Source organism: Macrosteles quadrilineatus, unplaced genomic scaffold, assembly GCF_028750875.1.
Source record: "Macrosteles quadrilineatus isolate MER2022 unplaced genomic scaffold, UCM_ALF_1.0 Scaffold_8__2_contigs__length_117827958, whole genome shotgun sequence".
NCBI classification, from domain to species: Eukaryota; Metazoa; Arthropoda; class Insecta; order Hemiptera; family Cicadellidae; genus Macrosteles; species Macrosteles quadrilineatus.
Window position 1 is genome coordinate 39,290,825 of NW_026542601.1, and position 25,123 is coordinate 39,315,947.

At 35.5% G+C, this 25,123-nt stretch overlaps 1 protein-coding gene across 1 annotated transcript; it reads right to left on the bottom strand.

Annotated features, from left to right (window-relative positions):
* Positions 1-2,120: 2,120 nt before the first annotated feature.
* LOC129000332 (chitin-binding domain protein cbd-1-like) lies at positions 2,121-14,538 on the bottom strand. The gene is made up of 6 exons (XM_054427295.1): positions 14,421-14,538; positions 7,183-7,229; positions 6,738-6,823; positions 5,641-5,872; positions 4,867-5,058; positions 2,121-3,649 (listed from the first exon to the last, which is right to left on the bottom strand). The coding sequence occupies exons 1-6, from the start codon at positions 14,536-14,538 to the stop codon at positions 2,207-2,209; spliced, it is 2,118 nt and encodes a 705-aa protein (XP_054283270.1). The 3' UTR covers positions 2,121-2,206.
* Positions 14,539-25,123: the final 10,585 nt, after the last annotated feature.

Sequence of the window (25,123 nt, forward strand, 5' to 3'; positions counted from 1 at the left end):
CTCATTTTATATGCAGATGACACCACTGCCCTGCTTAAGGCTCAAAGTGTACATGAGCTTAAAATACTTACTATCAATGCTATGGAGGAACTTGAAGTATGGTTTCGTACTAATGGACTAAAACTAAATTGTGAAAAAACAAATCTGATGAAATTTCAAACAGCACAAAGTAATGACCCTACAACATTTGCAGTTGAATTTTTAAATACTGAAATTACATCTAAAATACAGAATAAATTTTTGGGATTAACAATTGACCAAAATTTAAACTGGAAAAAATACATAACAATACTCGGTAATAAACTGAATTCTGCTTGTTTCCAAATGCTTGTGTTAAGGGATAGAACTGATTTGGAAACTAGATTAATGGTTTATTTTGCCTATTTTTATTCTATTATGAAATATGGAATTGAGCTATGGGGTTCATCAGCTGACTGGAAAAAAATATTCAAGTTTCAAAAAAGAATTGTTCGCATTATGACATTTTCGCGGCCACGAGTCTCATGCAAGCCAATCTTTAAACAGTTAGGATTATTGAGCCTTCCCTCTCTCTATATATATTCATGCTTACTGTTCATTCAGAAGAATTTTGATCTTCTTTGTGGGCAGCAGCATTTACATGCATACAACACAAGGTGCAAAGACAATTTTCAATACCCAATACATAACTTAACAATCTATGAAAAGGGCCCTAGTTACATGGGTATGAAGTTCTTTAATAATCTACCGACAAACATTAAAAGCCAAATCCGTTTAAAGAGTTTTAAGAATACTATAAAAAGTTATCTTTTAAACCAAGTATTTTACTCTGTAAGTGACTTTTTACAAAATTAAGCAGCATTGTTATATGTAATCGTTGTTTTAGAGTCAGACAAAAATGTTCTGTAACTTAATTGTATTTTTAGGTTTATATTGAATTGACAATGTCACCAGTTTAATAGCTTTGCTATGTACAAATGTTTTTATGTGACAATAAAGTGAATTTGAATTTGAAAAATTTTTGTAAAAAATTCTGATTTCTTGAATCAACACAAAAACATGGACATACTTCTTTATGTCCTGGTAAAAACAAACGAGTTTGTCTATTTGCTTGTACAAACATATTTTAGAAAAAAAACCATAGAAATTAGAAAATTCTTTTCATCTACACAAAATGAACTAGGAAGGAAAACATTTTAAGTTTCATAAATAAAGTAAGTTTATTTACAGCATAAATAAGTTAAATATCATGATTTAACAATTAAAAATAAAATTATCATCAACAGGTACAATGACTTTGTTGCATTCCATCTTTTTCAAACTACAGTACTTCAATTCCATCCAAAGTCTAATACTAGGGTGCTAATTGATTATTTCACACCAAATTTATGTTTATACAGTAACTTGAAACCATTTTAGAAGAATTCAATATAATAAACAGTACTTGTCAATACTTACATTATGTTAAACCTGTCTCTTTATTCATCAATTAGCACCTATTATTTACTAATTACCTTTCATCTGACTATAAGTGAATCATTTGTTTACAAAAACTATTACAAATATTTGGCCTTGAAGTTAATCGTAATGGAAGATTTAATGGAAGTCAAAATTTAATTTAAGGTTGATTTTTTTTAAACATGGTAAGGCATAAATACTTATTTCTATATATTATTACTAGCTGGGTGCCCGTTCTACGCACGGGGATCTTTTAGTAGTCAGTTGAAACCTTCTTATAAAAATAACTTATCTTGATCCGAACAGCTGTCCTTTATTTTATATAGATGATTTTGTGATAAACATTGGGAGAAAACTTGACAAAAATCTCACAAAATTGAGTTTTTAAACGTCCGTAATTTTATTTACATAGTGAGGCCATATTTTAATAGCTAAAGACACTCTCGCCAATCCAGTGAATACATTAAAATGATTTGGAACTTGATAGGTAGTCTTGTTTTTCAGGAGAAGGCCGCGTAAAAAGGCTCTTAGGCCGTAACAGACAGACAGAAATTGAGATGAAACTTGTTTCGGCTTCTTTAATGTATAAAACGTAAAAATAACCCAAAAATTTCTGATTCTGAGCAATGTACAGACAAAACTCTAATTTTATTTATATAGATTAAAAAAAACGTCTTCTCCAACTTCAATTTTCTTTCCTTACCTAATCCTAAAACATAATCTCTCTCTTCAACCGTAACAAACCAAAGGAAGTTTTACAATGTTACAACTAAGTGGGACATGTGTAGTTTTTCTCACTAACACAAACCTCCCCATTAAATACTTGGCCTCTTTTACAAGAAAGCATAGTTTTGACACCGTTAATACAAAAGTAATACTTATTACAATTTGACTCAAAATCTTGAAAAAACCCGATCTTCCCCACACAATCATCTTGGCTATACAATTGCTTTTTCTCCACTGGACATATGTACTTCACACACTTTACTCCATTAAAAACTTTCCCTCCTCGGCAAGTAAAAGTTGTAGTCTTCTTTTTTCCCACACATTTAAAGTATCTAGTGCATTGAGAGTTGGGTTCTCCGTATAAACCATCTTCTAATGTATCACAAGATTCTTTAGCGTTAGTACAACTATCCGTTTTGACCGGTACACATTTTTTGCCATCAAAAACACTATTTTCCGAACACTCAAAGGACGTAATTTTTACTTTTTGTAAGCAATAAACATACCTGTGACACCCGGTGGCAGCGTCTGCGTGGTATCCGTTTGTTTTGTTGGAGCAAATGCTGATTTTCGCAGTGCAGCTGTGTATGCGTTTGTTAACACAGTCTGTTCCATTGAAGAGTAAACCTTCTGGGCAAATGTAAGTCAGTTTTTGGCCGTTTGAGCAGTAATAGTACGAACGACAACCTGACTTAGGGTCTGAGTAATAACCGTCCACCTTATTGTGACAGTCCGTGTCAAGCAGTGGACAGTGATAGGAATCTTGTTCTACGCAAGTTTTCCCGTTGAATACATACCCCATCGGACAACTCAATCGGACCTTCTTACCGTCGGAACAATAGTGGTAAAATCTACATTTTGAACCTTTCGATAGGTCTGTGTAAAGACCGTCGTCCAAAGCACTACAACCCGGCCAAATCTCTGGACCTTCACACAAAAATTCATCTCTTGACACACAATCCGAGCCATTCCATACTTTTCCGTCCCTACACGTACTTCTCAACAGCATTTGTCCTTGGTGGCAGTAAAAATACTCTTTGCATCCGGTCATGTAATCTTGGTGATATCCGTCTTTCAGTTTGGAACAAACGTTTTTCTTCACAGGTACAGGGCATTGATACAGCAAGGCAGGGACACATGTTTTTCCGTTGAAAAGTGAGCCGTCTTTGCAGGCCAGTTCTTCAACCACTCTGCCTTTGACACAGCTGACGTAGCCTCGGCATTGGCGACGTAAGTCGGTAGTAAAGCCGTCAGGTTTGTCGGCACAGTAGGACGCACAGCTGGTGTTGGTGGCTGGCACGCACTTGTCACCATTGAAGTGCTCGCTCGTCGCGCAGTGCAGCTTGGCGATGGTCTGTCCAGAGTGGCAAAGCAGGTAGTTGCGACATGTCTCGTCAGGTAGAGTCTGGAAACCGTTGGGCAACTCTGCACAAGGATCTGTGGAGAGGATCTTCACTGCTACGGCTGACTTTTCTGATGTTAGACACTGGAAAAAGGTAAAATTAAATGTACCAATTTTGTCTAAAGTAGTTTGGGTTTGTAGTAGGCCTAATTTTTTATCTTTAGCTCTTTTTTTGACATGACCTAATGTCCTGAAGAAAGGTTTTGTATGGTAATACTGTTCAGTTGACATATACTAATGAAAGACTTCAGAACTAAAGTATTTGGATGTTTGTGTTTAGTTTTGTTGACTAGTATAGATTTTACTTTACCTCTCAGCACAGTGAGATGCCATTGTCAAACACCAATTATAACAGAACTGCTGATAAATTAAGTAAAAAATATACCATACATTATTGCAGTTCTGGGGCTATTACAATGAATTTTTCCTACAGTCCCCCGACAAAGTTGGCTTCCTTGTACCGTTTAAGTACAGAAAGCTGCTAATTGCTGCATATTTACTTTGTCGTACAGTTCATACTTTGCCGCACATCAGGATTCCAACGAAACAACACAAAACAGCGTGGTTCTATTATGCACGAAATCCATGTACGCTTGGAAATAGGTGGGCAACACTTAAAGATAATAATACTATGAGCAGCTGATTGACTATTATAACTACAATTTAACCTGTCATTTTGTGTTTATAGTTTCGGTATTTCTGAACTTTCTGGACTTTTCTTTTAAACGTTTTTAAAACATTCCTACGATCTTAATAAACAAGAAAATACCTTTAAAGCATTTTTCTTAGGCGCGGAAACCACTTCAAATAACAAAAACATACGGAACTATATTCTCAAAACGCGGAGCACATTTCTTGCCGAGGAAAAATAGCGGAGTGATACGGACCGGGTACTACTTTCTCTAGGGCACCTATTTGTGTTGCCAGCTGAACCTAAAAACGTGTTGTATAGTGTTTGAAAGACTAATTATTTATATGCTTTATAGTGACTGTAGGAAAAATATAATGTGTAACACGAGTGCAAAAGGCCTTTGCTGCACTTGAGATCATTCCACACTCGCCTGCGGCTCGTGCGTAAACATTGCTCTCGTGTGCAGCAAAGTGCCACTTTACCCACTAGCTACACAAATAACGATTGGTTTTGACCCTGTAACAATGCTTGCAAACGCTAGTACAAACACTGTATGACAAAACTGAAAACAATCCTAATACAACTTAAAACAATTTGTAGACAACAAATTAATTCTACAACATATTTTTTCTAAGTCTTCCATCTAACAACAATATTGTCATAAGCTCACCTGGACTTGATCCCTGGGCTGGCACGAGCTGCCATTGTACAAAGTACCAGGAGGACAGGAGCCGAGGGATCGTAGCATTCCTCCCTCACACACGTAGGATCTACGGCATGCATGGGTTGTGTCTGCGTATCTCCCGTTGACTCGGCCGCTACAAACCAACTCGTAACAGAGCCCACCAGTACGCACGCAGAACTGCAACAAACATCAAAATGTACAGAAATACTGGTGTAAGATTCAGAGGTATGGAAGTAACACACATCGTCAGACTGAGTGTTGAGACCCGAAGAAACAAGAAAGAAATACAGTGCAAAGAAGCTGTCACACCAGATTGCCAAAATACCAAGACCTATCTCTAGGACCTTGTCAAGTGGGGCTGTCCCACACCCCCCAAGAAAAGAGGGTGGTTCAGGGGTCCTACCTTGGAAAATTTGGTATTTTAAAGCCGTTTTGTGTCTTTCTAAAGCTATTTTTAACATCTAGAACTGTATACTGTAGAACAAATTCCATTATGTTGTTAGGACGAAATGTATGTTTGGATTTATATTTTCAGGGTCTAATGGGGGGGGGGGGGCTTTAGCTCCTGTAGACCCCTCCACCTTTGAACCGCCACTGCAATGATAAGAAAACACTGTTTTTCCACATCTACTATATGTAAATATATTATTCTGTAAGCCAATTTGACATTGAAATAAAAAAACAAATGCTGTAGTGAATTATTTATTGGTATTTTTTATGTTTTAGTTGACTGTTCATTGTACAGTAGCATGAACAAACCTGGGAGTTCATATCAAAATAGGAGTCTTTGGGACACGTGTAATCCTCCCTGGTGCCGTTGACACATCGGTAGTAGCCTCTACACAGGGTGCCAGGTGTTGTGAAGAAACTGTCATCTGATTGGTCGCAGTCTGTGTCCAGGGCTGTAGTGAGGCTACACTGCTGAGAGTGAGGATCGTACCTTGAACCTCTGTCACACCTGGTCTGTTCTATCACCTCACTGTCCTTACATCTGCAAATAAAATTTATAGAGAATATGTTACTAATTCATCTGTGTCAATGTCAAATCGTTCTTGAAGTGATTGACTTTGTATTTTTATTTAGACTTCTATCAACATTCAACATTGACCAGCTATAGCAATTTTTTTCCAAATTCGCTCACACAATTTGCTCACAATTATTGTAATGATACATACAACCTCGGACAAATGAACGTTAAATATTTACATTGTTGTGGCTTGCATACATTTTAAGCAAGAAAAGACTGGCCGAGACAGTTCAATTTTTACTCTTTGTTGGAATAAATTAAAGGTTTGTTTACCTCAATTGTGAAATTCACCATACTTTCAGGAACTTATTGGAAACTCCAAATCTGAAAACAGTGCTTTGAGGCTTAGATCCAAAAATTATTTGAATTTTATAAATTCGTCAATTTGCCTTTGCCATGATCAGCTCTGAAGCTCTTTTAGATGAGAGGATCACTCAGGGTATCTACAATTTCAAGATCCATGACATGTTTTACCACCGAGTAGGGAATCTAATTCCTCAAGAAAGTCATAATCCTAAATATGCACAGATGTATAAGTATGGCGTGGGCACTGGAACCCAACAACGCATGAAACACAATTCAAACAAAAAATGCAATGAAAAAATATGCGGGAAACAGGGTCACGATGCCAACCCATTTTCCCCAGCAGTCTTAAGACTGTGGCAGAATTTTGTAGGGACGAGAGCTGTGAGGAGTCAAGTGAGATTCTTATGTACAAGGAAGTGACTTCCCTCGCTACTGGTGTAAAGAATGCACTGTATAGGCGTATTAAAATAGCGTATTAAAATGTAATCTACTGTTCCATTTAGCCAATAGGTCTTATTCTCACCTAAAAAAAGAATCCTGAGCATCAGTTGTGTCAGCATAGTAACCATCAGGCCTTCCCTTGCAGGAAATCATATTTGTGTTGTCTTTCTGTAAAACAAATTGTATAGTGTAGGCTAACAATTTAAAAAAAAAAATAGTAAAGTTGAGGTACAAAAATCCAGATAGGGGACATGTTCGCCACAGCGGCAGCATCCATTTGCCATCAGATCGCTTTATGCTAGAGTAGAAACAACTTTTACTGGTGGAAAGAGGGCTAAGAAAGTCGCAAATGGTAAGGTAATACATTTTAGGTGATCTAATATTGTGTGCTTCATATTATTTTTTTTTGTACCTACACAAAATACAATATTTACCACCAAAAAATTATGAAATAAAAAAATACTTTAAAAAAGATTATGGTCAAAGCTCAAAATTGAAAAATAGCCCAATGTACAAAAATTACTCACCCATTCAATCGTTGGTGAACATAGAACTCCATTTATGAATGTTATGCCTGAAAAATAGGGAAAAAACCTTGATGATAAGATCAAACAATTTCACTATGCATTCAGTAATCACATTTCAGACGTTTCATAAATGTACTAAATGCAAGTACGTGATGGAATATATGACACAAGCTTGTGATGTATTCATATAGTTAAAACACAAAACACGTAACAGAGTTGACAAGTACATAAATATTAATGTGAGGACAGAGGACATAAGCTTCTTTATACAGTTATTCAAGCTGTATTTAATTAGTTCAATATATAGGCATATCTCCTGTGCTTGGTTTTAAAAATTTGAGACATCGGAACAATACCTACAGAACAACTCTCCATTGGTCACCTAACCCTAACAACTAACTTCCTCCAATAGCCAATTGTGCTTAGCATAACAAAAGAAGTAAAACAATACACTGCATTGGTATTTGTTTCACATTTTCTTTTCAAAACCATTTAAATTATTCTTCAAAGAGAGAGGTCTTGGAATAGTTTCTCTGTGTTACTGATGGTCGTTTAACCAAGCAAAGCTGAAGTTGAAAATGAGTGAGGGTCGAAAAGATACTTCTCGTCGTGTGAGAAACCGCTGTTACGCATAACGTTGCAACGATAGTTTTTTAATGTACTATTTTTACCCCGCAAAATCAGCCAAATAATTTTTAAATGTGAAAAATGTACAGCGCCGTACATTTTTACAGCTGTAATATTGTTCCTGATTTTGTCAAATAAGTTAGTCTCCCAGTTTTAACTATGCTATCGCATGATTATTAAAATGTGTTTGTGTATATTATCGAGTCATATTGTATATTTTACTACAGTATACTTCACATTATCAAGATTACTATATACAAATTAAAATGTACCAGATATTCTCCAATTTAAACATGATTGTATTATTCGAGTTGAAAGGCATTGTATCTAAATCTAACAACCACAGAGGTACATATAGGTTGTTAATATATAAATATAAACAATGGTCAAAATTGAGGTTTTGTGATTTTATAGCCCGACGAACCGTACAGTAATTATAGTATGACGTTACATTTTTTACTTTCTCCCCTATACATAGTATATGGAGAAAGTATTTCTTTCATCAAAATTTTCGAGTTTTAGTTTTGAGTGGATATATCCATTTTGGGTCCCCCTGAACCAAAAAAAGTGGTTTTCGAAGTGATGTTTGTGTGTGTGGATGTGTACAGAGCTACAGACCACATCTCCGATTTTGATGACATTTGGTATGTAGGCACTAAGCCATGGTATGTATCTACAGGCGTTTTTTCTCTTTTTTTGAAATTTTGATTTTTAATGGGGATTTTCCATAAAAACCCATAAAATAACGGAAAAATCAGATTTTCTCGAAAATGGCCTGTACGATTTTGATAATAATTTAGTATGTTATAGTCCTTTATATTATGAAAAAATGGTAGGTACAAATCCCATTTCCGTAAAAATTACGGTTCAAAAGTTATTGTAACTTATGTTATTTTCCCATAAAAAACCCATAAAATTACAAACATCGGATTTTGGGAAAAAATCCGGTGTTGATTAAATTTAATGCTTATAATTCCAAACAAAATAATGCAACCCCCGTTACTGTAACAATTACGGTTCAAAAGTTATTGCAACTTTTGCGATTTTTTCCTATAACATTATCATAGTTACTCCCACCGCTTACCCATGATGAAGTTTGTTGGAGCTTATGGGAGAAAGTATGTGTCAGATTGCTGATCCCGTTTATTAATCACACGGACCGAAAGTGTATTTTCATCACTCAGTACAGAAAGAAGTTATTTTTTATAACAGCTGACATAAAAAAATGATATCGTTTCTCAAACTCTTAGGGGTCCCTTGCTCTCAATCACTTCTCTATTTGCTCACCGCGCGCTACTGTAGTAATTATATACATTTTTTACAATTTAAATAAGATGTTTTTACAGGAATAGACAAGCTAGTGTAGCTAGCTGTGTTTAGTGTGCAGTGTAGTGTAGTGCGTGTTGTTATCACAACCTTGAACTTAATATTTTTACATTGACAGGTAGGTTTTTATAGCAAATTTGCTTTATATTCATATTCAAGAAAATATTAATTAGGAAATATAGTTTTAATTTAATGACGTCTGTTATTCTGTATATTATTTTCGTCGTTATAAAAAGTTTCGTTCATAAATTGTACAGAAAGTGATTTTCCGGTACTTGTTCCAATTTTTCCCCGTCTTCAGCTTCGCCTTTAAAGCACGTGAAATTTGGAGTTCCTTCGTTCGGTTTTGACTCTCACATTAAACTTGAGCGCGCATCGGAAAATGCCACTTTCGTTACTATAGTCATGAAATGAACCATTTCAACCCTAATTTTCCATCCTCGGCGTCGCCTCGGTTGTCAAACCTGACATCAAGTCGACCTGTGTCATTTTAGGCCCTAGTGCTGATGTATAGGCTCATAGGCCTACTATTCCTATGTAACCGGGATTCGTTTTTTATTTTTAAGTGCTTTAACTTCAATGACATTTCTTCTACGGGGTTTTGTTACGGAACGGTCTAAACACTCTGGTATTTTACTTTATAATACCGAAATTTTCTGGGATGGCGTACGGTAGTTAATTAATTGATGACAAATCAACTCAGCTTGGAATCTAACAGGCAACCTTTAGAATTGATGGCGAGTATTATAGCCACTTGAGGAGGATGGATCGGGTTTTTTACAAATTTAGTTACATGCATTGAGGTTATATCCTAACAAACGCAAACTCCCGTCTCTCGGAACTGAACTGAACGAATCACAACACGATTGTCTGTAGTTGGCACTGAACTGAACACGGAAACAATCATACACCTATGACCTATATAATGTAACTGTAAAGGAAACAGTATTGTTGTTGGAGTATGTAATTCAACATAACTGCTGGTGCTGTCAAATTACAGAAAAGTGCCAAAACAAAATAATAGGGAAATACAGGGATCTTAAACTTCTGCAAAAACCTCTATCCACGCTTCCTCCTAAAATGACGTAATTTGATTGGCCAAAGAGGTAAATATCGATGAGACCGAACTATCGCAGATGATCCGTGAACTTTGCCGCCAAGGTCGCCGGTCACTGACAGGTCCGGGTCGTGCCATCAGCTGTTTTGCTGTTTTTAATTTACAACCGGCGTTTGACTGATAATGAAAGGCTTATTTGATAAGCTTCCCTTTCGTCAGGTAAATTGTACTTTCGCAACATTGCCGTAGCCTTCGGATTTAAAAGTCACTTCTTGTACATCCTTGTTGGTGGATATTGGTAGTATTAAACTGTATCTATACATTAATCATTTTGGCAAATATCATTAGCCTTAGCCTAAACAACTTTTCTGTCAAAATAAGGTTTGATAAGTTATTTTAATTTCAAGTAGAAATGGCGATAACAAAAACCAAACAAATTACATTTTTGTTTATCAATATTTAACGACTTATTCTTAAATCAATAACTTGCGCCTACGCCATTGTAAAGTTAGCATATTCGGTGTTGTTATTTTCGCACACTCCGTTGTTATGTCCGCATATTCCGTTGTTATTTACCACCTGTTTCACCTATTAATTGACTTTTATTTTTTAAATCTTTCCAACAGTGTTTATAAAATAGCAGTACCCCAAAAACGTGAACAAGTAGCCTCCTTGTTCCTATGTATGGATTTTGGCAATGCCAGAGAAATTCTATGCACATTTTGTTTTAATTTCTATCAGGTCAAATAAAATTAAAATAATTTATTCCAAGAACAAACAGTCATACGGAAAATGCCATCTTCCAAAAATGGATGGTCCCCTATACAGGCGAAGCCTGTGCGCGAGGAACGAGTTAACACAACATTTGTCAATATAACCTACACAATAATTACACATTCATAGGAAAACATGACCCTTATTTCGTCTTTAACGAAATGACACCCTTACACATAATATAAATCATGCAACTATGTGGTAAGTGGACATTATGAACTATAGCGATGTTATGTGATTATTCTTCATCCAGTATTCGTATACGTCAAATTTGAACGATTTAATGTGGTAGCCTACAATATAACTTATATACTTAGACATGAATACGTGCATACGTACATGCAGATTGCACGTGTAACAGGAATACAGGAACGCGTCGAGCCTCTAGTCCGGTGAATGACCGAACTACTAAACATTCCAGATTCCTATCCCACTTCCAGCTTTTGTATTCCCTCTTTCAAAAGTTTCAAACATGGTTTTAAAAATCATTTGGCAGTTTTTTTGTGAAAATCTGATTTTCCGTTATTTTATGGGGCTTATGGGTCATCCTAATCAAAAAGCAAAATGGGAATACCATGATTTAGTAGCATAACAAATGCCATCAACATCGGATCACAGGGTATAGTCAAAGCTCTGTACACATCAACACAGACATAACTCCGAAAACAATTTTGTTTTTGCTCAGGGGGCCCAAAACAGGTATTTCCGCCCAAAACTCAAACAAGAACATTTTCACTAAACAGTATTTTTTTCATAAACGATAGGGGGAAAAGTAAAAATAAGTCGTTTAGATGATAAAAAACAAGAGGCCACCGAATTTCCTTACCATGCAACAAACAAGCGTACCTAACACATATTTAACAAAAAAGTCTATACCTAAGTTTTAGGTTTTGAAAAAAAAACAGACTTGGAACGCCATACTCCGTTCATAAAATTTAGGTGGTTTTAGGGAAGGAGGAATTTATCCTCTCCACTTGACCCTTGCATTTAAAACAGTAAGTAGCTCAGCTGATTAAGTAACATACAAATTATGCACAAAAAAGTAGTGGGGATCGAACTTCCCCTCAAACCGTCTAAATTATTTGAACAGAGCAAAGTTATGTAAAATATAAATACTTATAGGATTGTAATAATGTTGATAGTCTTTCCGTTGCCATGGAAAAAATAAATAAAAATAACTCTAATTTGCCAATACCAAGGGACAAAGCCCTGATGAAATTAAGCTGTAAGACAGGAGGGACAGGACCCTTCCTAAGGATATTTGTGTACCTTAGTTTAACGATGATCGTATGGAAATGCATAATTAATACTGGACAGACTTGCTCTTATATTTTACCTTAAATTTATAGATGTATACAGATTTTAAGTTTGTTGATAATAGAAAACATCAGTTGCAACGATTATAAGTGAAGCGCAATAATTGCCAGTGTCGAGCGAGACGTAGCGTACAAAACGAAGTACGCGCTAAACAGCTGTTTACAAACATCTCTCGCCTACAACGATGCGCTGCATAATCTGGGTCTAATTTATGTGTTCTAAGCTCCGCATTCTTAGTCGACATTTTTACTGTGTGACTTCTGTCTTGCTCTAATGTCCACCATTGTTTTAGTTCTTTCATGCTAAAAGGACCATTGAATAATATGTTCAGTTGGAAAACATGTTCTGAATGATGACATTTGACTCAAAAACGAAAATGCACGTAATCAAATTAAGGAATTTAAATTTAATAAGTTAATGATTGAGTTTTGCAACGAATTATTGTAAAGCTATTCCTTAAGAGTCCTGAAGTTAGATCTAATGGTCATTTCAGTTGCAGTAACCATTATTTTTTCATGAAGCACACTTGACTATATAACAAAACTACAGTCCAAATCTATTATCTGTATTATTAAAGTGATACATCCAAATTTAAGGTCTAACCACATAAAGAAACAGGTATATGATAGATCAAAATAAACCTAAATTTGCCGAAAATTATTGTTTTGAACGAATTCGATAATAGCTCTGCCCCACAGGGCGATGTCAAAGGCTCCAAAATTTTCAGGCCGATGCAATTGAAAGGTGTTTTTTTTTTATATTTTTTTTTTACTTGAAAGGGTGTTTGATGTTACTTTATTTACAGTATGGACACGTGGGGTATATAGTAAGAATGTTATATTGAGTTAAAGAAAAGTAGTAAAGGTAATGGAATTTTGTTCATAGTTTTTATTGAAATTTTTATAATAAGCTACAGGTTAATAAGGCTTGACTAAAATTGAAGAATGGGGGCAACGACATGTTGTTAGATCCTTTTAAATCGATTGACCTCAAATATGAGTAGGGTTTTGAAAGTATGTAGGTCTACATAATTTTAAATAAGTTTATCTTTTCTAAGTAAATCATAGAGTTACAATATTTCTTAACACGCACCATCTACATTTAAACACTGTACTTGGTTGAACCCCTTATTTAAATCAGAAATTTACTACACTAAGTAGTAAAAGCTAAGGGTTGTTTCTAAAATAAATAGTAGATGTGTAACTATTTCATACAGCACAGCAGATCATTATTACAGTAGGGCCTAGTCTCTTTCGCGCTTCTTCCCGTTGTGAAGCACGCACAAATATTAGAACAGAAACTGTTTGTGATCCACACCGTGTCTGTTATAATATCCGTCGTAGCGCGTTTAATAGGCTAACAGCCCGAATAATCTTAAAATGAAACGATTTTCATATAATTATAAAAGTAAACACAATAAATAAATTAATGAATACTGTAAATGTGCAAGTTATTTTTACTATAGCCCAGTTCTATAGGCCTGTGTTCGAACAGTCAAATATTGACGTTTCTTGTTATCCAATATTGTTTGAGAAAATAACAATGAACTTGTTGCGGTTTTAATCATAATTGGGATTAATCCAGCCACGTGCAAGGCTTATTATTGTTTAGTGCTGACAGGACATTAACAAACACCAGCTGGGGTATTTAAAAGAAGAAAGAACACATTTTGTCTGTCTGTTACAATAGATATTGAATATAGGCTATTATTATACATGTTAGTGGTATAAAACAAAGATTGTCTGCACACTCTAAAGAATGAATGATTCTCAAAAACTGAAAATGTGTCTGCATAAATAAATTATATAATAGCATTATTAGACAAGAACTAGCTAAAGAAACAAATTGAAATTATACAAAAAAAGCTAATTACTAGGTATAATAGGCTAACTAATTAGGTAAAATGATTAGCTGTATGAGCTACCTAATTGATAATAGGTTTAATTGTATAAAGGGTTTTTACATTTGAGTTTGAAAAAAATGGAGAGGAAAAGATTAAAACATTTTTAATAGAAAAATAATTGAAACGGAACAAAATTATACACGTAGGCTACTCAATTTAAATGTTTTATTCTTATATCTTGATACTAAGTTACTTTTTATTGATTTTCAAACCAGATTCCACAATCAGACTGACCTGCTAGCAGTAGGAGTTGCATCTTCGGCGCGACTTGCGACTGTCTGCGCCTGCTTGATGCGCGGCTCTTCCGAAATTTGCCGAGCGCTGCCGAAAACAGCCGAGCGCTGCCGGACATTGGACTGCCGGATCTTCCCAGCAGTCCGTTGACTTTGGGTCGTGATACGGTGGATCATCCGTCTTACACATCCGTGTGAACCGATGTCACGAGGTATCCGCCAAGGAATCCGTCTTTTAGAGCCGGTCGTGTGGGCTCCAGCGCAGAAAATAAATGTAGCTATCGTTTTTCAGGGTTAAAAACCTACACGAAATTGACCTTTGAATGTAGTACTACGTATTAATAAATCAAGTCAGGTTTGCTCAAACACTTACAACTTGAGAATGGTTGGGCTATTTTTTGTTGTTTTTGATGGATTTGTCTAGGTCTAGGATGACAGAATAACTATTTTTCAAAATCAATATAAAAATTACATCTCTTCCAAACAAATGGTTTAAAGGTGTTTTAGGCCTACCTATTAACCATTGGTAGTAATTATAAAAAAAACCTAACACGGCAAATACAAAACAATAATCTAACTAAAAAAAAAACTGAATAAAAGCAAAATAATTAGGCACCTAAGTTTATGATTGAAATTTAAAATCTGAGGTAAATTGTAAATCTTCTGGAAACTTTCACTTTCTGAACCAATTTGTTCCGCATCCCCAAGTTAGGTATGCTTTTATATTTTAATTTAATAAAATCATAGATTTTTTTTTATCCTAGGACGCTACACACGAGCCCAGGATTGTTTTTCACATTACTTCAGGCTAGACCTAGGGGTTGAGGCATAATCACTTAGATAAAATCCATTGGTGATTTGGCGGGATTTGAACCCGGGACCTCGGGCACCGATGTCCCACACTCTATCCACTAGACCAGCTCGCTCCCCAAAATCATAGATTAGGTTAAACCATTGCATCGGTCAAAGGTTAACACACATGAGGGGTACGAAGCAAGTCATAGGCCAGATAGTATTTTGGATATTATTGGCTCATTGATAGATAAGACTAAGTTGAGCAGGTCACCTAGTATTTGATTTATTATTGGTTCAATGATAAGAAAGTAAATATGATCTATATGAGACGTTATTTTTTTACTTTCTCCCCCTTTATACATGGAGAAAGTATTGTTTTCATCAACATTTATGAGTTTGAGTTTTGGTTTTGGGCGGAAACATCTGTTTTTAGAACCAAAACACATTTTGTGTGTTTTACTGCTTTTAAGAGGTAAAAAATGTTATTGTTGGGTATTAAATTTGTTACTGGATAGTACAACCTGTTACCGTTTGTCCTCTGGTGACATTTTAACAGAACCAAAGTTTAAAGCATAAATAGCAAAATCTTCCTTTAGATAATAGATAAACTTAGAAACATTTTGTCCACATTATGGTGTACTCAAAACTTCACCAAAATAAAACACAATTCAAAACTGGCTTCAGCTTTGTCGACTTGCTAACAAAGCCAATAGCTTGACTAAAAAAATACCCCCGCCGCAGCAAACCTGCAGACTAAGCGAATTTCCATTTGCCTGGATTTACACTAAAATGTCTCCTTAAAAATATCACATTTATTCCCTATTTAAATCGAATCAGTTTAACACATACTTAGGTTTGCTGCAACAGGGAGGGTTAAAGTGTTTTTATGTAAAATGTTAATAGTTAGTAAGAAATAAAAACATTTTCCAAATTTGGGCAAAATATGTTAATAAATAAGCAAACTACAACAGTTTACTTATCCTCCATAAGAATAACATGGGAATTTTAAATTTACAATTTTTTTGAATTTTCTCCGTAACCATTAGGCGCATTATAACGCTTTAATATACTAAATTATATGTTTTTTTAAGCTCTACAAAATAGTTTGGAAAGAAATGGCAAAAATTTAAGTTTTTTGGGTCAAAAATGGGAAAAACCCATTTTTACCCCATAAAAGCCCCCATTAACCCCCGTTCCCATGGCCCGATCATGCTGGTTCGCGAACTCGTTCGAATAAACGTAGGTTTACACGTTTGTACCAAATTCCATCAAAATCGGATCATTTTTGCTCGAGTTATCGCGCTAACGGACACATATATATATATATATATATGAATTTGAACGGTTGCTGTTTTTGGCCTCTAGGGACCTCAAAACGAAAAAAAAAATCGGTCCCGGGTCCAGGTCTTACCATGAGTACTACGGTAATAGCTTATTCCCTATATGGGAAATTCGCTAAAAAAAAAAAAAAGTACCACAATAGTGCTACAGTGGAACCTCGATAACAAGTGTAATTTTAAAATACAAAATCCCCTTGAATATATTTTACCCCTTATCACAAGCTATTGCAAACATAATTCCCATGAGTCTACTTGTCGGGGTTCTATTGTATATCTTCGCTTAACAGTAACATTGGTCTTGACTCCTGAGTAGAGAGCAGTAATACATAATGCATCCAGTATCATAGAAAGTTCAGATCTACTTTCATGATCCCGTTTGTAGATCCATCTGTGTTGCCATCTAAACATACTTGATCAGTTTCACTTACACTCTGTATTGAAGAGGTAATGTCAACAGCACTTTCATTGAATTTAGAAACTAAAGAAGAGATCCCATATATGGACCAGCTGTAGTAGGTTTTTACTCAAAGAGAAAATTATTGAATGAGGCTAACTTTCGCAGGTGTACTGCATAATTTTTTAAAACTTATTTTTTAATGTATTTTGAATTAATACCTAGGGATCTTAATAGTTTAGAAACACAAGTTTTTGTATAGGTTCCTTTAATAAATTTTATTTTTTGTAAGGAATAAACTGGGTATGGATGGTAAAATATTTCTCCATTATTTATTATGGTTTACACATTTTACGTATAAACCTGTTGTATTTGAGAAATTGTAGGAAACAATTTACTTCTTATGTGTTGTTTGCTTGGCTATGCTTTTAACTAATTTCCTATATGGGGAATAAGCTAATAACTGTAAGTCTCATGGTAAGATCTACACCCAGGACGGATTTACTTTATCCTTTTGATGTCCCCAGAGGCCAAAAACACCATCCTTCAAATTTGCAGTATAAATAAATCATACAAGGGTACCCGTGTGCAAATTGAGCAGTTTGATACGGCCCAAAACTTGTTTCCAAGGCAAAATGAATCCAGTGCAATACCCATTTACTTACCTTAAAAAAATACTTTTTACCTTTCCTGTAGCAGCAAATCCAACACTCGTTAAATCTAATTTGAGCGGAGCGATCCTTATAGTAATCCTTATACGTTGACTGTTATGCATTTTGTAATACGCAAACTCCTCCTAGACGGCTGAAGCAATCATTTTCAAATTTTGCATGGTGATAAAGACCATACCGGTGAGTGCCAACATCTATATGGCGTCAAACAAATCTCTTAGGAATCCGCCCCACGGGCCCTCAAAGTTTCAATGTAATCCTTATGGAAGCAGTATTTGACACATAAACAAAGGTACAAAACCAAAGCTACCTTAATAAACCAGTATTTATTCACAAACAATTGTATGTTTGCTGCTTTTAGCAGAGTTAAACCGATGGAGTGATTTAAATTATTTATTGAAAATAACATCAACAAAAGCAAACAAAGACAGCAACAAAGCAAACAACAAACTATTTTTTTACAAAAAAGAAATGGTGTATAGGGATATTATATTCTAACATATAGATAACATATTTCTGAGTTTGTTTAAATATTAAAATAATTTGTTTTATACTATTGAGCTTATTGGGACTTATGTCCCTACAAGCCACTAGTAAATACATGTTTATGGACTTTTTTTGTAAAAATCTAATCAGACAAGTTAAAAATCGTATAGTCTGCAGGTTTGCTGCGTCTGGGGTATTATTACCATTCGCAGGAGCGCTAGATCATAGGCTTTAACTTTAAAATCACACCTCAATCGTAGGGTTTACCACATATCTTACAGAGATCCCAGTATTTGAGAATGTCCCTAAGATATTGCACATATCCCACACAAACAAATACATTTTTCGGGTTTCTTTGGGACTTCCTATGGATATTCTCGGTGGCTACATTAACCCTTCCCGGACGGGCGAAATCGTGACATAGAACAGGGAAAAATTATAGGAAAAAATAAAAATAAATTTTCCTTATTTGTGTTTTGTTATACATGTATACATAAAATAAGCACAATGGAACACTTCATACCGTCAAAATAATTTTTTACTCGTTTTTAACTATGCGGATGTATCCACTACCCGTCCGCAGATGAGTAGAAAAGCAGCGGATATATCCGCCACCCGTCTTTGAAGATATGACCATGACAACGTTAGGCAATAAAAAAGAACAATATGTAAACAAATAAATAAAGACAACGTAGTGTTGAGCGCGAAATGTCGAGGGGGGACGTAGGAGTGGTGGAGGGTGCGCAGGAGAGGGGATGGCACGGGAGAGGGGTAGGTGTGGGAGAGAGGGGGGAGTGCGGGAATGAGCGCAGCCATGGAGAAAGCAGGAAAGTGGTGCCTTGGTACCACGAAACATCTGGTTACTGCTCAAGCACCTGCCAGTCTGTCTGAAGAGAAGGCGGATATATCCGCAACCCGTCATTTATCGCCAAAGACTTAGGCGGATATATCCGTCACCCGTTCGGAAGGGTTAAAACATATATTTTATAGTATTGGATGTATTTTTTCAAGTGACAAGTGTTTGAGAAATGTAATTAAAAAGGATTTCAATCTTATTAATTAACAATAACACTACCAATGATTTATAAAAATTAATCAAGTTTTCCGATCATATCCATAGGATATCCTTTGGAGATCTGCAGGAATTCCCCATTGGACAGACCTCCGCAGAATAATTATCCAACTCAAATTATACACCTACTTATAATAATAAAAATACTAGTCTTTGAAAAAAAAAATGAAATTCTTTAACTTATTTAAGAACATTTTATTAGTTGTACAATTTAAGGGGAAATAATCATATAACAATTATAATAACATTACTAATGGTAATTAATTAATCTATATTCAAATGCCAGTATCCTCTCCAACTCCCAGAAAAACAATTTAGCAACTTGATACCTAAACAGAATCTTAGTATCAAAAATATTTAAGTACTAGCAGTAGAGTACCCGTCCTTCGTACGGGGTTGGCATATAAGTAAAAAATGTGTATTGCAGTTATACTCAAGCTTTAATTGCGTTTGCAAGGGAGAGAACACAGTTTGATAAAATTTGTTTCTTTAAATTTACGGTATAATATAGACACATCTACCATAGCCATAATGTTCTACCACTTCACCTAAATAGAAAAATATTAAAAATTCGCAATATATCACAAATTAATCATGAAATTAAAAACATAAATATAACTGTATACAACCCTACTTTGACAGTTCTCATTGTGTATCACAGTTTTTTGTTACTGCTTAGTTCAAATTAGTTGTTGTCATAAATACAAAAAGATAATGGTGCTGCACCCTGTTGGTAAATCTTATAACTTTTTTAATGCTTTTGCGTATCATAGAACCTACTTTTTTAGTTGAAACAGCTGACTAAATTCTTTAATCCCTCTAAGTATGAATACTCATTAAGTTAACATGGGGAACTACAGAGCCAATGGGGCGGAGCCCGAAGGATCAGATGTGAGGCTTCACCAGCAGCTGTCCTCGGAGAGGCTCGCCTGGAGGGACACTCCTTCTTCTGCCTCCTTGAAGGATTTTGGAGATAAGAATATGCCTATGCTATATGTTAATCGGGAATGTGAGCTATCATCATGCCAAATTTCAGCCCAATCCGACCAGTAGTTAAAGCGTGATTGAACTTCAAACAAACAAACACACAAACTTTGACATGTATAATATTAGTAAGAGTTCAACCGTTGCAGCTGTCGGTTCCTCTTTAACTGCTTTAAAACTTTTAATATCAACAATAGCAGATAGCTCAGGGGTTAGGTAAGAGGTTCATAAGTTTAAGTTGTTGGTTCAAGACCCGTTTGGGAAAAAATTTTTTTTTTCAAAATTGGTTTTTATGAACTACTAGCTGGCCCAACAGACGTCGTCTTGTCCTAATGTGGTTTTATGTCAAATGCTCGTTCATTTTCAAGATGAGCTCGATCGCATGGCTCAATCACGTCTTGGTTGAAGTTCGTTCGCTACGCTCTCTCACCTTTAGGTTGGAGCTCGTTCGCTGCGCTCACTTGCCTTCAGGTTAGCTTGTTCGCTACGCTAACTCACCTCCAGGTTGAAGTTCGCTCACTACGCTCACTCACCTTTTGGTTGCAAATTAGCTGTTGTCATAAATAAAAAAAAAAAAAAAAAAACAATAGTGATGCACCCTGTTGGTAAAACCTATTAACTTTTTAATGCTATTGAACATCACAGGATCAAATTCTTTAGTTGAACCAGCTGTTAAGATTCTTTAATTCCATTTAAATAGAGTACTCATAAGGTTAACACGGGAAACTCCAGAGCCACTGGGGCGGAGCCCTTTGGACGGATCTGCACCAAACTTCACACAAACCACCCTTGAATAATGCTTAATAATGCCTGAAAGTTTCATTACAATCTGTGGAGCGGTTTCGGAGTCCATATAGGACAAACAAACAAACATACATACAAACAAAAATACATTGGATTTTATATACAGGGTGACCGTTAAGTCTTAGGACGACTTTATAACTTTTAAACGACAAACGATATCACAACCACATTTGGTATACCGTTACTGGAAATTGTAAGCTACTTTTCTGTGTACATGGTGGTCGGATATCACCTTTGGGGGACGGCCCGTCGGGGGTCAGAAGAAAATCTTTAATGACAGCCTATGTTGAGTTGTACATCATTTTAAAGGTCTACTTCAACTGAAAACAATGCCGCAAACCGCACTTCAAAAGGTTGATCCTGCGCAAAATGGCAGATGTTCAAAGATTTTCAAAATTAGCCAATTTCTTTAAATTAAAACACTTTTTTAAATCTTTAAACAACTGTCATTTTTTAACGGATGGTCCTTTTGAAGTACGGTTTGTGGCATTCTTCTTTGCTTAAAATTCCCTTTAAAATGATCCCCATAACTTCACATTCAGTGATCCAAATAACTCTTCAGGACGACGGCCCACAAGGAGGCGGAAGTAAATCTTGAATGGAAACATAGGTTGATATGCACATCAAATTAAAGGTATTTATTAGTAGAATACAATGCCGCAAACCGTACTTCAAAAGGACCATCCGTTAAAAAATGACAGTTGTTTAAAGATTTAAAAAAGTGTTTTAATTTAAAGAAACTAGTTAACCGCCCGTGCTCCGCCACGGGAATATTGTCAGCAATAAAAGAAATAATAATTAACAAATACTGTTTATCTTTGTATTTTATTTAGGGGTTGTTTAATTTTTTACATGAAATAGAACTGATAGTTTGCCTGTATAAACTATTTTATGTTAATCAAACCGATATATTATTTTAACCAAATGAATGTTTCATATTAATTCGAGTTTCATTTGAAAAATAAATAGTATACGAACTGGGCAATGCTGATAACCTAATAAGCAGCTATTTATGCTATTTAGATAATTTGCTCAAGTATATTCCTATATTCGTAGTTTTTTTCATTACATTTGTTGTATGGAATAAAGATAGTCACTTAGCCTACATGTAAATCACGCATCTGCGTTGGTCGCATTTCACGAATCTTTGACCCATACTGTGAGTAAAAGCTGTGTTTACGTCGTATATATAAAGTTGGGCATACTTTGTTCAATGTTAGAGGGTATTAACGGTCCAATTTGATGGAAAAGGAGTCGTGGATTTTAAAACTATGTAGACTACCACTACCAGAAAGATGTTTATTCAAGTGAGACTTAGAACTGGCCATTTCAAATGCCGATTTGTATTATATTTTACTCACACCATCACTGCTCTTTACCTTTTTAGTTCGATGGTTCTCTACATGTTTTTTTCGTTCTGTATGTCTCTTTACACCCGGTTAATGATTACCTTTTCTTTTTCTTTTTGTACTTTTCACATCCTGGGGTTAATGATAAAGTTTTATAACGCTATAATGACCCGAGTCAACATTGCCATTAAACATCAAGTCAGATACTTTTTCGCCAGAACCGAAATCGTAAGTCACAGTTTCTCAAGCAACTTCCCTGTGTAGGCCTAATCGAAAAAATATAGTTAGGGTAGGGTATAGTTCACTGATAAATTGTAGTTCCAAATATCCCAGCGTACTCGCCATCTCGAGAAGGTAAAATTTGGACGTCGAACACTGATCTTGAGTAAGATTAATCACTTACGATAAAATGTTTGTATGTTTACCAATCATTAGCAATTATCTGTACAACTTGCAAGCGGATTTCCCTATGACTGTTCTGGTGGCTATAGAGAATAAATTATATTGATCAAAAAATAAGTTTCCGTCCCCTTTCACATTCCATACTCAAACTTAAACTCAATTACCACTTTCCTTCAGATCACTTTGCAGGAAAACTAAAACATTTTTGTGTCCCAGTTAGTCTGTTCTGACTCGAAATTCATAGATTTGAAGTAGTGACAAATCCAATCTAACGACTGGGACGGGTGGCGTCGTCCTGTAATCCAGCTACTAGGAGGTCACGAATTGTGGATATTTATAGGGATGCACTGTGGATGCGATGCTCACTGGTGTGGATTAACGTCCGCACTAGTGAGTACTACGACTATCCGCAGTACTATCCTGATAATTAGACCAATTCGTAAATTACAAGGAAAAATGTGGTTCGGATTCCACTATAAACTGTAGGTCCCTTAGTTGCCATTAGCTGTATGGGCTATTAATTAACAGCTGTGTCTAAGGAACATGTCGGCCTTAGTCACTAACAAGACTACAAGATCGCGCCACTCATTCTACACTCATCCTTCACTCATATTTGGGTTAAAATACGCACATAGTGGCGTCCCCATCTTAAATAATTGATAATTGATAATTGATAATTGACCCCAATTCAAGAGTTGGTATTTTTTTGTAGGGACTTCTAGAGCACATTTAACACCAACACTGCTCTTTACCTTTTTAGTTCGATGGTTCTCTACATTTTTTTTTTCGTTCGGTATGTCATTTTACGCCCGGTTAATGATTACCTTTTCTTTTTATTTTTGTACTTTTCACACCCTGGTGTGCAACACAAACAAATGATAAAGTTTTATAACGCTATAATGACCCGAGTCAACATTGTTATTAAACATCAAGTCACATACTTATTCGCCAGAACCGAATGGTAAGTCACAGTTTCCCAAGCAACTTCCCTGTGTACTTGAAAAAAAATTCACTGATATATTGTAGTTCCACGTATCCCAGCGTACTCGCCAACTCGAGAAGGTAAAGTGTACCACTGAACGTCTAACACTGATCTTGAGTAAGATTCGTCACCTACTATAAAATGTTTGTATGTTCCCACTCATTAGCAATTATATGTACAACTTGCAAGCGGATTTCCCCATGTGGTCGTAGAGAATAAATTATATTGATCAAAACAATAAGTTTCCGTTCCCTACTATGGGTATTATTTCACATTCCATACTCAAACTTGAACTCAATTACCACTTTCCTTCAGATCACTTTGCAGGAAAACTAAAACATTTCAAAAATAAGTTAACAAATACACTTTCCTTGATCAAAATCACGTGTTTATAAACAGAAACTCCAAGTTTAATAATTGCATACTGAAAGTGAGGTTATAAAAATAATAACAAATGTCTGACAAACATTAAACAGCTGGCGAATAATTTATAAACTGTGTATTATATTCTTCAATAAGAATTGTATTGACTCGACCTTTAAAGGGCTATAGGTCGTAGCCCTTAGAAAAAACTTAAATTCTAAGGAAGTTCGGCAAATCTACACACTATCCCCTTTAATTTGAGACATAAATTTTGTAGATCGGTCCAGTAATTACTGAGAAAACAGTGTTACAACTGTGTATTAAATATATAAGATTGGCTAATTTTGAAAATCTTTGAACATCTGCCATTTTGCGCAGGATCAACCTTTTGAAGTGCGGTTTGCGGCATTGTTTTAAGTTGAAGTAGACCTTTAAAATGATGTACAACTCAACATAGGCTGTCATTAAAGATTTTCTTCTGACCCCCGACGGGCCGTCCCCCAAAGGTGGTATCCGACCACCATGTACACAGAAAAGTAGCTTACAATTTCCAGTAACGGTATACCAAATGTGGTTGTGATATCGTTTGTCGTTTAAAAGTTATAAAGTCGTCCTAAGACTTAACGGTCACCCTGTATATAGATTTAATCCAAATACTCAACTGATAAATGTGCTTTTCAAACTAAATCTTAATTATTTTGTGTTTTTATATGTGATATCCTGATAGAATATCCCAAGGATCAGGATTTGGGTGGACATAGGGATATCCCAGGGAGTTCCCCGGAAGACTTTGAGGGATTTACTGAGGATATCCCCAAGACATTCCATAAGGATCTTCTTGTGTTGTGTAGGATAGTGTTAACGGAGACGAGTGCCTTAAAAACTTCTACGATTGTCATTAACGCTATTTACGCGAGTTGCGGAAACTACTTTACCTACGACAGAATTTTAATTACTACAAAATCACTACTAATAACTTCTAAGAGAGGTTATGTTTTCTTTGTTTATAATTTCTCATTGCCACGGACAGTGATGCAACGAAACAATGTACTGTACCAAACC